Source organism: Pelophylax lessonae (genome assembly GCF_965119305.1).
Source record: "Pelophylax lessonae genome assembly, chromosome: 1".
Taxonomy (NCBI): Eukaryota; Metazoa; Chordata; class Amphibia; order Anura; family Ranidae; genus Pelophylax; species Pelophylax lessonae.
In genome coordinates this window covers 353,219,436-353,235,298 of record NC_138768.1, presented here as the reverse complement: position 1 = coordinate 353,235,298, position 15,863 = coordinate 353,219,436, and the positions used below count along the sequence as shown (strand labels likewise).

General features: G+C 48.0%; 1 protein-coding gene across 1 annotated transcript in view; it reads right to left on the bottom strand.

Moving 5' to 3' along the window:
* The window catches only part of GKAP1 (G kinase anchoring protein 1), a 110,460-nt gene that overhangs the window by 39,063 nt on the left and 55,534 nt on the right, over nt 1-15,863 (bottom strand). The window contains exons 5-6 of the mRNA XM_082243784.1: nt 10,575-10,698; nt 3,444-3,466 (exon numbers count right to left, since the gene is read on the bottom strand). Coding sequence (XP_082099910.1) covers nt 3,444-3,466; nt 10,575-10,698 — 147 coding nt within the window. The remainder of the gene's footprint in view (nt 1-3,443; nt 3,467-10,574; nt 10,699-15,863) is intronic.

Genomic DNA, 15,863 nt, shown 5'->3' with positions numbered 1-15,863 from the left:
GAGCAAATGGGATCGCCTCAAAGGCAGACACCATTAACCCCAGGCACCTCATACAGGTCCTGAGTGACGAGGACTGGTTGTCCCTGAGGGACCTGACCTCGTTTTGAAGGGTCCAGAGCTTGTCCTCCGGCAGAAAAACCTTCGCTTGAGCAGAGTCCAGAACCATTCCCAGATAGGGAAGGAGAACTGAAGGAGACAACGTCGACTTCTGCACGTTGATGGTCCAACCGAATTCCTGCAGCGTCTGCACCGTAGTTGACAGATCGCACGTCAGGCTGTGACTGGCACTCGACCTTAACAGGAGATCTCCAGATATCCCAAGACCGCAATGCCCTGTGCCCTCAACAGGGCCAGAAGAGGCGCCAGCACTTTGGTAAAGACCCTTGGAGCCAAAGCGAGACCGAAAGGTAACACTACAAACTGATAATGGTCCTCCGCAATGGCGAACCGGAGGCACCTCTGATGACCCTCGAAAATGGCGATGTGTAGATACGCATCCTTCAGGTCGATAGAGGCCAGGAATTCCCCTGGACTTAGGGAGGCCACCACCGATCGGAGGGATTCCATACGGAACTTCCGAACGCGCACAAAGCGATTCAGAGCTTTCAAGTCCAGGATAGGAAGCACCTTGCCCTCCTTTTTGGGCACAGTGAACACATTGGAGTAAAACCCCCGAAACCGGTCCCGATGAGGCACCGGGACAATCACCCCCTGGGCCAGGAGGTACTGCACCGCCTGATGCAGGTCCCGCAAACGCCCTAAGGTCAAGTGAAGATTTGAGGGAAAAAATCTGTCCGCCGGCCATGAAAGGAATTCGCTCTTGTATCCCGATCAAATGATTTCCTGAACCCACCTGTCCAGAATACGGAGCAGCCAAGGTTGGAGGAAACCGCAAAAACGTCCACCCACCCCTGAAACGGGTGAGGGCGCCCCTTCAGGCGGAAGCGGACTGAGCCGCCGTGCTGGCCTGGCCGGACTTTTGCTTACCCGCCCAGGGCTTCTTCTGGCCACCTTGTCCCTTGAAAGGTTTGCCCTTGGTTTGTGACTTAAAGGCACGAAAGGACCCCTGAGCGGGCCTAAAGGCGGGACCCCGCTTGCCGCGAAAGGACTTGTTCTTCGGATTTTGGGGCAGCAGAGTGCTCTTGCCCCCAGTGACTCCTTTCACCAAAGTATCCAAAGCCTCACCAAAAAGGCGAGACCCAGCATAAGGAAAGTCAGCCACCGTTTTCCATAATGACTGGTCAGCCGACCAGCTCTTCAGCCAGATCAGTCGACGGCTAAGTACCGCGACACTAGACAGGCGAGCAGCCAAAGGGGCCTCATTCAAGGCCGCATCACACAAATACATGACCCATTGATGAATTTGGTCCAGGAACCAGGCTAGCCTTGTTTAAACACGGCCACAGCGTGATCCACCTGGGGGGCAACGCACCAGCGCGCATCTGTAGAAGGCGCAAAGGGGTACAGCAGTTTAAACTGACTAGGCACTGTGAAGGGGCGTTTTAAACTTCGCCATTGTTCATTCACCGTGTGATGAAACTCAGCGGGGCAGGGAAAAACCTGCGCCGCCGTGCGGGTCCTATGTGTACCAAATGAGGACGCAATGGCCGGTGGAGTGGGCTCATCCTCCAGATGTAGTGTTTCTTTAACAGAAGAAATCAACTCATTCATGAGTGCGCGTTCTTCAGGCGACCCCGGGGGAGACGCATCAACCCCCTCCACCTCCGCCTCCCCTTCAGAACCCAGAGGGTCGAGGGACGAGCGAAACCCTGACAAGGGCACGCCATCCACAGCAGCCACATCACCATCTGAATCAGAGGAGAAAGATAATCTGGGCCTTTTCCTAGCAGCACGTTCAGCCATCAGCACCTCCATTTTTGACACCAAAGACGCCACTACAGCGGCCAAATTAGGTACAACGGGGGGTTCAGCAGAACTGGGGTCCCCCACCAGGGCAGGGGGGAATTTGCTGTCCTGAGAATCCATTGCCAAAACAAATGAATAAAAGTACTGGCCCTTTAAAAGCGCTGCGGATAGCGCAGCCCACCGCTATAAGCACTGTGTACACAGACCCCCCAAAAGGGACAAAACTGAGCCAGGAGGGATAGGACAGAGAGATATGGAAGAGACAGTCTGCAGAGCCCCACAGAGTGTTACCACACCGATCGCTGCTCCAGAGGAAAAGGAAGTGAGGTCACCAGAAGCTGAACTATATGCTGCCAGGCCCAGGGAAAATGGCTGCCCATAGGAATGAATGGAAGGCTTTGGCAAGATGGCCGCCGACATGTGCTCGGAACGATCATTCTGCCACACACAAGAAGGCGCCAAAAGCACTACATAGCAAGCTATTGTAAAGGCCCATAGTGAAGCCAAACATGCTGCCCACAGTCAAAATGGCGGACCGCGCGGTTTTCAGCCGCATCGCTCACCTCACATACAGTCTGCATCTCCCCACACTAAAAGTGACACAGGAGAGGGGCCCCCACACCACACAGCGCCAGCAGTGTATTAAAGAAGACCCCCGCAGGGACCGCATCAGGGAGCCCCACCGCACAGACATGAGGGGACACACAGCAACACAGGACTGCCATCCCAGACAGAGGCCCCACACAGAAAAGTACTTACCTGTACCGGATGGCGTGGGGTGCCTCTATAAACGGAAAGCCTTTGTCCTCAGATGACAGGGAGTGCCGTTAGCCAAAATACACAGGACACTGCAGCACAGGACTGCAGATGTGTCCAGTGAGGTAGCCACCTCACAGGCTGCATCCCTGCTGCGAGCAGGGATGGGTCGTTCATAATGCCAGGGCGAACCATAGCCGAACGCTCGATGGCGGGCTGGGTATCCATCTGACCCTCTACCCTGGAGAGCCAGGGCAGCCAGTCCGATTCCCAGCTCCACATGATCCATCTTCAACCGAAGATCCGACTAACTAAGCTGACAAAAATAAACAGCTAGTAAAGCAAAGAAAAAAAACTGACATTTGCAAAATAAAAATCATAAGAAAAAGATTAGAAGGCTGAGACTGTAGCCCCAGCACAGGGAAGCCTGACTACTCCTAACGCTAGGCAGAGACAAACTGAGTTGGGATGGCTTGCTGCAGGGGGGGGTATTGACCAGTGGGACAACCCCCATGGGTGTGTCTATGCTAAAAGATTTTTGTATCTAACAAGTCTTATGCCTAGCTACTCCTGCGGAAACAGAAGTCAATACCCATTAGTCATGACTTGATGAGGGGCGGCGACTGTCGGAGGACGTAAGAGAAACAATATTTTTGTTTGCTACTGTCCAATCCTGCAGGTAGCAATATACCCAAAAGGTTAAAGCATTCCTGTGTCCCTCACTGGGCCTCCCAAAAAAAAAAAAAGAAGGATTTTATGTTGAATACAAAAAAGCCTATTTATCATCTGTCATACATGCAGTTTCCATTTATAGGACTCACCTCTGTTTTTTTAGTGTGTTGTTCTGAAATAAAAAAATAAATAAGCAGTTATACATTTTGAAACTTACTCAATTAAAGCAGTAGAGTATTCGGCTGGCCATACATTATTTTTTGTACAATTTTCTTTAGATTTACCTTCAACTATGTATTTCAAGGGCCTGCCTAATTGGATACAATTGAAAGCGTTGTTTAGTTTTGACCTCAAATTATATGGTTTTTGGTAAATCTAAAAGGAAAATTGTACAAGAGAACTGAACATTTATGGCCAGCCTTAATCTTCCTGGTAACAGGTTTCTTTTGACAACTACATGAGAGTTTGCCCTCAATAAGCATATGCATTTACTTTTACTGTTTACTTCAGCTCGTCCATAAGCTCAAGACAAAAGCTTGCTAAAGCATGTATAGTATGCTTGTCCCATGTTGTTGCCTAGCAAATCTGCTCAAAAGCAACAGTCAGCCCAGGATCCTAAACCTGCACACGTAGAATGAGCTGTGTAGTCTGTTGGCGATTTACCTGCCAAATTCATTGCAAAGTTTTTGGAGGGATTTCTTTTCTTTTTTTTGGACTAAGTATCAACAGATTATAATGAGACATGTTTTCTATAAGGCTGCAGATTCATAAATCCCTCCCCTCTTCATTGTACGTGCTTTGAGAAATTGTGCATGCATAGTGGGTTGAATTTGAATTTCGCCTTATCTACAGAGATAAATCTGTTGCAGACCTCTGCAAAACCGTCTCAGGCAGCGGTCAATATTTCAGACACAGGGGTTGAAAATACAAAGTGCTGCACATAAATACTACATGAGAAGCAACTTAATTTGCAATAAATATTTGGCTAATTCAGATGCTAATTCATTTGATAAATCTCCATCCCAGTGCCGTCTACTTTTGGTCATGGCCCTTTTGGGTGTTCTAAAATCAGACCAACCAAAACTGGTTTTAGGTTAGCGTTTGGCTTCTCAATATTGGAAAACATATCATCAAAAAGAATAACATTTCTCCTTTTTGAGTGTTTTGACAAAAAAATCTCTTGGTATGGAACATGGATACCACTTTAATATATATACAAAAAGAATCCCCAATGGTGTGGGACTGTGAATGCCACTAGACACTGTATATTGTAGTTAAAATATTAAATTTTATTAGAAACAAAACATGAACAAAAATTCAAACAATATTGAAAGACAAAAAAAATGTTACATACAAGACAGGGCATATAAAAATCGCATGCAATTGACAGACCATGTACCAGACCGCATTGAAGACGCTCAGGTGCACGTGGTGATCTTAGAACCGGAAAATGACCCTACGCGTTTCGGGCATTTAATTAGCCCTTCCTCAGGTGTCAACCAAAGTTCCAGAAAAGCACCTACTATGCCCTTGGCGTCTATACAAGGGATTGGACTGGTCTGTCGATTAAAACCGGTAGGTCATACCGTGTGGAGGAATGCCCAGGTTCCAATGAGCCAGGTAAAGGCAAAAAATACAGGTGGGAGGAAAAAGTATAGTAGCTGCCCAGGAGGACCACCAGGGCACCACGATGATCGGAATGATTAGCTCAGTGGGGACCACTCCAAAGAGAGAACTCACTTGTATAATGTAGAAGGTTATAATTGAACCTGTAAGGTTTTAGGAAGATATAATGACAGAGGGTCATATATTGTAGAGAGGGAATGGTAATTCCATATTAGAAGTATCTCAACGTATAATTGTCTGTAATAGATGGTCCTGGAACTTGGCATGAGGTCCCTCAGGAAGGACAAAAAGAGAATCAGATTTGCGAAAGGATTCAGTGGACGACAGGTAAACCCCGATAGCCCGGACAACGTCCAAGGAATGCAAAGCAACCTCCTTAGGATGTTTAGGATTCGCACTGAGTGAAGGTAAAACAATGTCCTCGTTAAGGTGAAAATCAGAAACCACCTTTGGAAGAAAGGACGGATTGGGTCGCAAGACCACCGTATCCCTATGAACCACCAGGTAAGGGGAGCAGCAGGACAAGGCCGCCAACTCCGACACCCTGCGAGCAGAAGTGATCGCCACAAGAAAGGCAACCTTTCTAGACAGCAGAGGTAACAAGATTTCCCTGATGTTTCCAAAAGGGGAACATTGTAACACGGACAGAACCAAGTTCAAGTCCCATGGAGGTAGGGGCTCCCTTCGAGTAGGGGCCAAATGACGCACACCCTGAATAAAGGTGTGAATCAAGGAATTAGACGCCACAGGGCGCTGGAAAAGGACAGCCAGTGCGGACACCTGGCCCTTAATCGTGGCCAACGCAAGGCGCTGGTCTACACCAGACTGTAGGAAAGCTAACACCCTCGCCACCGAGTAGGAGCTAGGAAAGAAGCCCCTGCACTCACACCAGGCAAAATAAGCTTTCCACGTACAGTAATATATCTTGCCAGACGAGGCTTTTCTAGCCTTGATTAAAGGTAGGAATTACCTCTGAAGAGAGACCCCTGTCTCTCAGGACCTGGCTTTCAACAGCCTTGCCGTTAAAGCCAGTGACTGTAAAGCAGGATGGAAGATCGGTCCCTGAGACAGTAGATCTTCCCACAGTGGCAGCCGCCATGGAGGCTCTACGGCCAGTCGAATGATGTCCGCGTACCAGGACCGGCGTGGCCAGTCCGGTGCCACTAGAATCACCATTGTTGGTTCCGACGCCAACCTGCGAAGGAACCTGGATAACAACTGAATCGGAGGAAAGGCATACATCAGGCAATACTGATGCCAAGGCGCCACCAGCGCATCCGAGGCGTCTGCCCGAGGATCGCGCATTCTTGCCACTAACCTTTCCACCTTGTGGTGTAGCCGAGACGTGAACAGATCCACATCCGGGGATCCCCATTTCGCACACAGCATTTGAAATGCCTCCGGGTGTAGGGACCATTCCCCCTGGTCCAGGGTCTGGTGGCTCAGATAATTGGCCTGCCAATTCTCCACCCCTGGGATGTGAACTGCCGATATCGCCGGGACATGAGTCTCGGCCCAAGATAGAATTCTGGTCACTTCCTGGGCCGCCCGGGCACTCCTGGTGCCCCCTTGGTGATTGATGTAAGCCACCGCAGTGGCATTGTCCGTCTGCACCCTCACAGGATGGCCCTGAAGACGATCCGACCAATGGAACAGGCACAGCCTGATCCCTACCCATAAACATATTAGAATTGGGAGCGAAGACTCCTCCACTGACCACGTGCCCTGGGCAGACAGGTTGCCCAGGACTCCACCCCAGCCCGACAGGTTGGCATCCGTGGTAATTACGGTCCACAGTAACGGCCGAAAGGATTTTTCGTCCGCTGACGGGGACTGAAGCCACCACAGAAGATACATTCTGGTCTGGCGACTCAGAGACACCCTCTGGTCCAAGGACTGAGGCAGTCTGTCCCACCTGGCTAGGATCTCCGCTTGGAGAGATCTTGTTTGAAACTGTGCAAGTGGAATCGCCTCAAAAGGTTGACACCATCAAACCCAGGGACCGCATACAGGTCCTGAGTGATGAGGATTCGTTGTCCCTGAGGGACCTGACCTCGGTCTGCAGAATCCGGAGCTTGTCCTCCGGCAGGAATACCTTTGCTTGAGCAGAGTCCAAAACTATTCCCAAGTATGGGAGACGATTCGAGGGAGACAAGGTCGACTTCTGAACGTTGATGGTCCATCCAAACTCCTTGAGCGTCTGGACCGTGATGGACAGATCGCGTAGCAAGCTCTGACTGGCACTCGACCTTAACAGGAGATCGTCCAGATATCCCAAGACTGCAATGCACTGTGCCGGTAACAGACCCAGCACAGGAGCCAGCACTTTGGTAAAGACCCTTGCAGCCGAAGCGAGACCGAAAGGCAATGCCACAAACTGGTGGTGTTCCTCCGCAATTGGAAATCGGAGGTACCTCTGATGCACCTCGAATATTGGGATGTGTAGATAAGCATCCTGCAGATCGATAGAGGCCAGGAAAGCTACCACCGAGCGAAGCGACTCCATGCGGAACTTCCGAACGCGTACAAAACGGTTCAGAGCTTTTAAGTCCAGAATAGGACGCACCTTGCCCTCCTTTCTGGGCACAGTGAACAGATTTGAATAAAACCCCCGAAATCTGTCCCCATGAGGCACCAGAACGATCACCCCCTGGGCGAGGAGATCTTGCACCACCTGACACAGGTCCTGTAATCGCCCTAAGGTCAAATGAAGATTTGAGGGAAAGAATCTGTCTGCCGGTCGCGAAAGGAATTCGATCTTGTAACCCGATCGAATGATTTCCTGAACCCACCTGTCCAGAATTCGGTGCAGCCAAGGATAGAGGAAACCGCGCAAACGTCCCCCCACCCCAGAAACGGGTGAGGGCGCCCCTTCAGGCAGAGGCGGACTGAGCCGCCGCACCAGCTTGGCCGGATTTTGGTTTGCCAGTCCAGGGCCATCTCTGGCCACCCTGGCCTTTGAAGGGTTTACCCTTGTTCTGTGCCTTGAAGGCACGAAAGGACCCCTTATTAGGTTTAAAGGCGGGACCCTGCTTGCCACGGAAAAACTTGCCCTTAGGATTCTGGGGCAGCAGAGTGCTCTTGTCCCCAGTTAAGTCTTTAACCAATCCATCCAGGGAGTCTCCAAAAAGGTGGGACCCACACATAGGGAATGTCAGCCACCGTTTTTCTGGATTTCTGGTCAGCCGACCAGCTCTGCAACCAGATCAGTCAACGGTTAATCACCGGGACACTAGACAGGCGCGCAGCCAAAGGGGCCTCATTTAAGGCCGCATCGCACAAAAACATGACCCCCTGATAAATCTGGTCCACCATCTCCACGGTAGCAGGGGGGCAGAATCAGCCACGAGGGTGCGTCTTAGCACCTTGGTCCAATCCGCCACAGCCTGGGCTACCATGACAGAGGCAAAAATAGGTTTTAGCATGGAACCTGCCACCATGTAAGCATGGCGGGCAAGTGATTCCAGCCTCCTATCCGTAGGATCCCTAAACACTGGAGAATCCTCGGTGGGAACCAGAGTAGCCTTGTTCAAGTTGGCCACAGTGTGATCCACTTGAGGAGCCACACACCAGCGCGAATCCGTAGGAGACGCAAAAGGGTAAAGAAGTTGAAACCTTTTTGGCACCGTGAAGGTGCGTTTCAAACTGCGCCATTGCTCATTCACTGTATGATGAAACTCAGCGGGGCAAGGAAAAACCTGCACCGTCTTGCGGGTCCGGTGTGTACCAAAAGAGGACACAATGCCCGGAGGATTGGGCTCATCCTCTAAATGTAGGGTTTCTTTAACGGCAAGAATCAGCGCATCCATAGCTGCGCGTTCTTCGGGCATCCCAGGGGGGGAATCGTCCACCCCTACAACCTCCACCTCCCCCTCAGACTGAGAAGAGCGAGACCCTGAAAGGGGCACGCAACCTACAGCAACCATGTCACATTCTGAATCAGAAGAAAAAGAAAACCTAGGCCTTTTTCTAGCAGCACATCCATTTTGGACACCAAAGTCGCCACTACAGCAGTCAAATTAGTCAGGGTAGAGGATTCAGAGGAACCTTAATCCCCCACCAAGGCTGGAGGAAATTGCAAAAAAAATTTTTTTTTTTTTTTGTAAGGTACTGGCCCTTTAAGCGCGCCGCGGACCCCCGCAGCACACCGCTACAATGACTGTGGAACACAGACCCCCCACAGGGACAAACTGAAAGCCAGGAAGATTGTACCAGGGAGGAAAAAAGGACAGCAGAACAGAGCCCCACAAGTGTGTTACCACCACAGTCAGTCGCTCCAGAGTGAAAGAAAGAAGTGATGTCCCCGCCAGAGACTGAACAGTGGCTGCAGGCTAAGGAAAAATGGTTGCCTATTGAAAGTAATGGGAGGCTTCGGTAAAATGGCTGCCGACATGTGCTCGAAACGATCGTTCGCCACACACAAGATGGCGCCGCAAGGCGCCAAAATACACTACATACCATGCTGTATAAGCGCCCATAGTGAAGCCAGACATGCTGCCCACACCTAAAATGGCAGACCGGCGGTGCATTAACCCCGCAGCGGTCGCCACGCGTGTCTGTACCTCCAAGCACCCTAAAGTGACACAGGAGAGGGGCCCCCAAAACCCACACAGCGCAGGCTGTGAGAGAAAAAACCCCCGCAGGGACCGGAATCAGGGAGCCCAAAACGCACAGACATGAGGGGATACCACAGACACACAGGACTGCCAGCCCCAGACAGAGGCCCCACACAGAGTGTACTTACCTGTACTCGATGGCGTGGGGTGTCTCACATCAAACGGGAAACCGCCGCCCTCAGATGGTAGGGTGCCGTCAGCCAAAAACGCAGGACACCAATAGTGCACGGATGAACCATGGATATGTCCGGTGAGGTAGCCACCTCACAGGCTGCATCCCTGAGGACAGGGATGGGTCATTTGTAATGCCAGGGCGAACACATGGCTAAACGCTCAATAGTGGGCTGGGATTCCATCTAACCCTCTGTCCTGGAGAACCAGGACGACCAGTCCGATTCCCAGCTCCGCAAAAAAAAACGCCGTCTTCATCCGAAGAGCCGACTAACTAAGGCTGACAAAACAAACAGCTAGTAATGCAAAAAAAAACAAAACACATTTGCAGTAAAATAAAATCATAAAATAGAAGAAGGCGGCTGAGACTGTAGCCCCAGCACATGGAAGCCTATCTACTCCTTAGCTAGGCAGAAGACAAACTGAGTTGGGATGGCTGATTGCAGGGGGTATTGGACCAGTGGGACAGCCCCTATAGGTGTGTCTATGTAAATGCTCTGCTTTTAACAAGTCTTATGCCTAGCTACTCCTGTGGAGAGGAAGTCAATACCCCATTGGTGAAGACTGTATGAGTGGGCGGCGACTGTCGGAGGACGTAAGAGAAATCATACATTTTGAGTGGTCATCAGAACAGGGGGGGGGACCATTCAACAGAGACACTAGTTCTGGTGACAACAAGGGATGTCCTCACTTCAGAAAGACATTTAACGGTTGTAACCCTCAATTTCTCTATCCAAAATGAAAAGGAAAATGGTTTGCCTTTGGTTCTTAAGTTAAAAAGATTATATATTTAAGGATGAATATTAGGTAGATGCCATGTACCGTACAGATTATATCATTTGCAATAATAAAATGTTTGGAAGTCACCTTCTGATTGGAAATCTTTTAGGGTTACTGTGAGAGGCTTGTCCTTCCCTTGTTGACTCTTGCGCTTATCCTTTTTACCAACCCTTTTTGACTGAGGTGATACATTTTCTCCACTGTCATTTTCCTTGCAAAGAAAAAAAAAAAAAACATAGGGAAATATTTTTTTTAAAGATGTACTTCTGATACACTACTAAATAGGTAAAAGTGTGAAAAATATTTTCCCTAACAGAATGGTCAGTGCATTTTTCAAAGGGCTCCCCTAAAAATGTAATGATCATTTGGTGTTCAAACATACCTGGCACTTGTGTTTGAATTTTACATTCAACCTTAGAACTGTGGGCAGATGGATATTTACTTTAGGGGGGGGGCTTGGCTACAGCATCATGGCACAAGGAAGGGATTACTTCTGTGTGTTTCTGTATAGTGGGCCAGTCATATCAATACCATCCTTCAGCTCCAGGAGCCAAGTACTTCCCAGATAGCATATGTAACCCATGTCAAGCATCCCAATATTGACATTTATGTGTATAAGGGACTAAAAGTTTCTAAGACAGTGATGTTGGTAAAAAAAACATTAAGCAAATCTAGCACATGCCACTGCTTCATTTAGAGCATGGGTGCTCAACCTGTGGCCATCCAGTTGTGGCGGAACTACAAGTCCCATTATGCCTCTGCCTTTGAAAGTCATGCTTGTAACGGCCAGCCTTGCAATGCCTCATGAGACTTTCAGTTCCACAACAGCTAGAGGGCCACAGGTTGAGCACCCACAAACCACACATATGCAGCATGTAAACACCTTCTGATGCTAAACTATAAATACCAGTTACGTGTGCTCTAGGTTAGCTAATAAGTCACACCACACGAACCACCAATTGTCAAGAAAAAAAAACACAAACTCACTTTGACATACAGTGCATCCGGAAAGTATTCACAGCGCTTCACTTTTTCCACATTTTGTAATTTTTTTTGCAAAGATTCCAAACAATCACATGTACATAAAAGTATTCACAGCCTTTACCATGACACTCAAAAATGAACTGATCATCCTTGAGATGTGTCTACAACTTGCATGATGGAGTCCACCTGTGGTACATTTAGTTGATTGGAGAGGATTTGAAAAGGCAGACACCTGTCTACATAAGGTCCCACAATTAACAGTGCATGTCAGAGCACAAACCAAGCCATGAAGTCCAAAGAATTGTCTTTAGACCCTGAGACAGGATTGGATTGAGGCACAGATCTGGGAAAGGGTAAAGAAACATTTCTGCAGCATTGAAGGTCCCAATAAGCACAGTGGCCTCCATCATCCGAAAATGGAAGAAGTTGGAACCACTAGGACTCTTCCTAGAGCAGGCCGCCCGGCCAAACTGAGCTATCGGGGGAGAAGGGCTTTAGTCAGAGAGGTGACCAAGAACTCGATGGTCACTCTGACAGAGCGCCAACGTTTCTCTTTGGAGAGAGGGGAACCTTCCCGAAGAACAACCATCTCTGCAGCAATCCACCAATCAGACCTTTATGGTAGAGTGGCCAGACGGAAGCCACGCCTCAGTAAAAAAAGGTACATGACAGCCTGCCTGGAGTTTGCCAAAAGGCACCTGAAGGACTCTCCAACCATGAGAAACCAAATTCTCTGGTCTAATGAAACAAAGATTGAACTCTTTGAACTGCTTGGCAAGTGTCCTTGCTTGGCAAGTGTCCTGTCTAGAGGAAACCAGGCACCATTCATCTGGCCAATACCATACCTACAGTGAAGCATGGTGGTGGCAGCATCATGCTGTGGGCATGGTTTTTCAGTGGCAGGAACTAGGAGACTAGTCAGGATAGAGGAAAAAATGAATGCAGCAATGTACAGAGACCTCCTTGATGAAAACCTGCTCCAGAGAGCTCCAGACCTCAGACTGGGGCAAAGCTTCATCTTCCAAAAGGACAACAACCCTAAGCACAGTGCCAAGATAACAAAAGAGTGGCCACGGGACAACTCTGAATGTCCTTGAGTGGCCCAGCCAGAGCCCAGACTTGAACCCAATTGAACATCCAAAGAGAGATTAGAAAAACTGTTTTTTTGTAAGAACTTACCGAAAAAAAACCTTTTCTCTGAAATTCGACAGATGCAGCTCCATCAAGTCAGAGACTATAGGGTTATGCTCCTCCTATCAGGAACAGGCACTAGGCAGGAAAAAAGCTTAACCACACCTATGGGGGCTGTCCTTGCAGGCATAACCCCACACACCCTGCTCTCATCTAGCAGTTTAGTTGCAAGCAGTGTTTAGAATAGAAAAAACCCCATCAACTCAGAAGTAGAGGGGCGGGTGCTGCGTCTGTCGAACTTCAGAGAAAAGTATTTACGGCAAGTTCTTCCAGAAATCCAGTTTTCTCTATTGTTCAGCGACAGAAGCAGCTCTATCTAGTCAGGGACTATAGGGATGCCCCAAAGCAGTATATTCATGAGAGGTGGGAAGACCACGCACACGGAAACGCAACTCCCCAAAGGCTAAACTTAGCTCAACCAGGAACAACTGGAGCTCACCCTGAAAACACAATACACCCTCAAAAAAAAAAAAAAAAAAAAACAGTTCTCTTTAAACAGCAGCCTGCAAAACCTTGCAGCTAAAAGAAGCATCCAAAGATGCCAACACATCTACTTTGTAGAATTTTGTAAAACGTATGCACAGACGACCAATTTGCCGCCTTGCAAACTTGCAGCGCTGACGCTGGAGGCAGTCAGCGCTCTCGTAGAATGCGCCTTCACCGGGAAAGGAGGAACCTGCCCATTCAATGAATAAGCCTGAACTATCATCTTCCTGATCCATCTGGATATGGTCGCCGTATGGTAGACATTTCCTTACGAGATCCTTCGGTAAGGATAAAAAAAAGGGAGTCCTTAATTCTAAAAGACTCAGTGGTCTCCAGATAGATGCTAATCGTCCAGACCACATCCAAAGAGTGCAACGCAAATTCCTTAGAATGTTTGGGCTTAGGGCAGAGTGAAGGCAAAGCTGTGACTAAGGGCGTTCCAGGTCATGTGCGTCCAAGCGAGACGGTCCACTCGCAGTCTCATCCCCATCCATCAAGGCACTGTCACTGCGAGGCCTAGCTCTGGACTATAACCTGCTCACCTTAAGGATCTATATTAGCCAATGCAAAACCACAGCCGGCTGTTGCTTGTAGTTCCTCTGGATCTTGGTCCTCAGGAACTAACTAGTGAAAATAAAAAATCACAAACTAACAAACTTTCCTAGAATAGCTAAGACCGAAGTCCCAGCAGGAAGCTAGGTCCTATTCCTTAACCTTCTTAGCGGTATTCTCGAGCGTGGCTCGGGGTTAAATTTCAGAGCCAAAAGCGGTAACCCCGAGCCACACTCGGGGTACCGCCAGAAGCATCGCTGGATCCTGTAAAAGAGGTTTCTTACCTTGTCACCGGGATCCAGCGATGTATCTCAGCGGTATGCGGCGGCGGATCTTCCACCCGATCCTCTGCGTGCCCCGGCTTCCGTCTCCTGCGACGTGACGTTCACAGGGGGGTGGAACCGGCGGCAAATTCAAATGTAAAACACACTGATACCATTCAAAATAAAATAAATTCACATTACATTGCCCCCCAGTGCCCTTTCCTGCAGTTTTACTGTTCTTTTTATGTATATATATATATATATATATATATATATATATATATATATATATATATATACACACACACACCTACCTATCTATCCATCCATCCATCCATCCACACACACACACACACTTCAACTTTTTTATTATATTATAATTTATGATTTTGTGTCTCAAACTTTATCATACCCGAGATGTTATAAAGAAGAACGCACAGTAAAAAAAAAAAAAAAAAATATGTAAATAGTTGGTTTGGGCTGCTCATTCTCAAGAATTACATGCAAAATAATGGTACCGCTTTCAGCACCTAAAATCTGAAAGTATCATACCGCCAGGGAGGTTAAACTAGGCAGAAAAACTGCTTGATGATAGCAGGGTGTGTGGGGTTATGCCTGCAGGGACAGCCCCCATTAGGTGTGGTTAGGCTTTTTTCATGCCTAGTGCCTATTCCTGATAGGAGGAGCATAACCCTATAGTCACTGACTAGATGGAGCTGCGTCTGTCGATAAACAATAGAGAAACGGCTGTGTACCGATGCTCCCGATCGAACCGGATGGAGCCTGAGAGGTCCTGTATAGAAGGAATGGGAGAAACTACCCAAAAATAGGTGTGCCAAGCTTGCAGCATCATATTTAAAAAAAGACTTGAGGCTGTAATTGGTGCCAAAGGTGCTTCATCAAAGTATTAAGCAAAGGCTGTGAATACTTATGTACATAGATTTTTTTTTTTTTTTCCATTTTTTATTTTTATTACATTTGGAAAGATTTCAAACAAGCTTCTTTCACGTTGTTATTGTTTGTAGAATTTTGAGGAAAAAAATGAATTGAATCAATTTTGGAATAAGGCTGTAACATAAAATGTGGAATAAGTGAAGCGTTGTGAATATTTTAGACCCCATTCTAATACCATCATGTGCATCACCAAATGTCTGTAAAGATTTAATGTTAAGTTGGGGGGGGGGTTCCTTTAGGTGCTCTGGATTAATCTCCCAAATCAGAGAAAAAAAAAATTTTGAGAAATTCAAGCAGGCCACAGTAATTGTAGGAAAACTTCCAGCAGAGCATTAAAAGGTAAAAAAAGACCTTCTGTGTGCAGCAGTGCGCCCAGCCCCCCCAACAACTTACCTGAGCCCCCAGTGATGTGCGCAAGAGCCTCAGCTCTCTCCCTCCACATTGACTGAGACAGCAGTGGTAGCCATTGTCAATCAGAGCCAGTAAGCCAATAGAGAACAGGGGCGGGAATTGACACACAGCAGGGGATCCAAGAAGGGGAGGATCGGGGCTGCTGGGTGCAAAAACCTTAATCACTTTAATTTGGTAACTACCATATTTTGCACTGCATTCAATACTCAAAAAAAGATGAGCCATAAATTGCATTAGTTCTGAAATAACAATAAGGGTCTTTTTACACAGGCTTTCTGATCAGGTCCACCGATGAGTTTTCAGGCAGACATGATTGCAAGCTCCATGCATTTTTTTGCAGATATAAATTGATTTTTCTGGACTTAACACACGATGGATTGGAGATAGCCTGGTGTAAATGGGACACAAGTGCATTTACATCCGACTGCAGCGGTCTGCTTGCATAAGACTGAACGGATGTTACAAAAATGATATTCGTCCTGATCAGCTCAGATTCAGCAAGGGATCTATTCACTGCCCACATGAAATGGCCCTA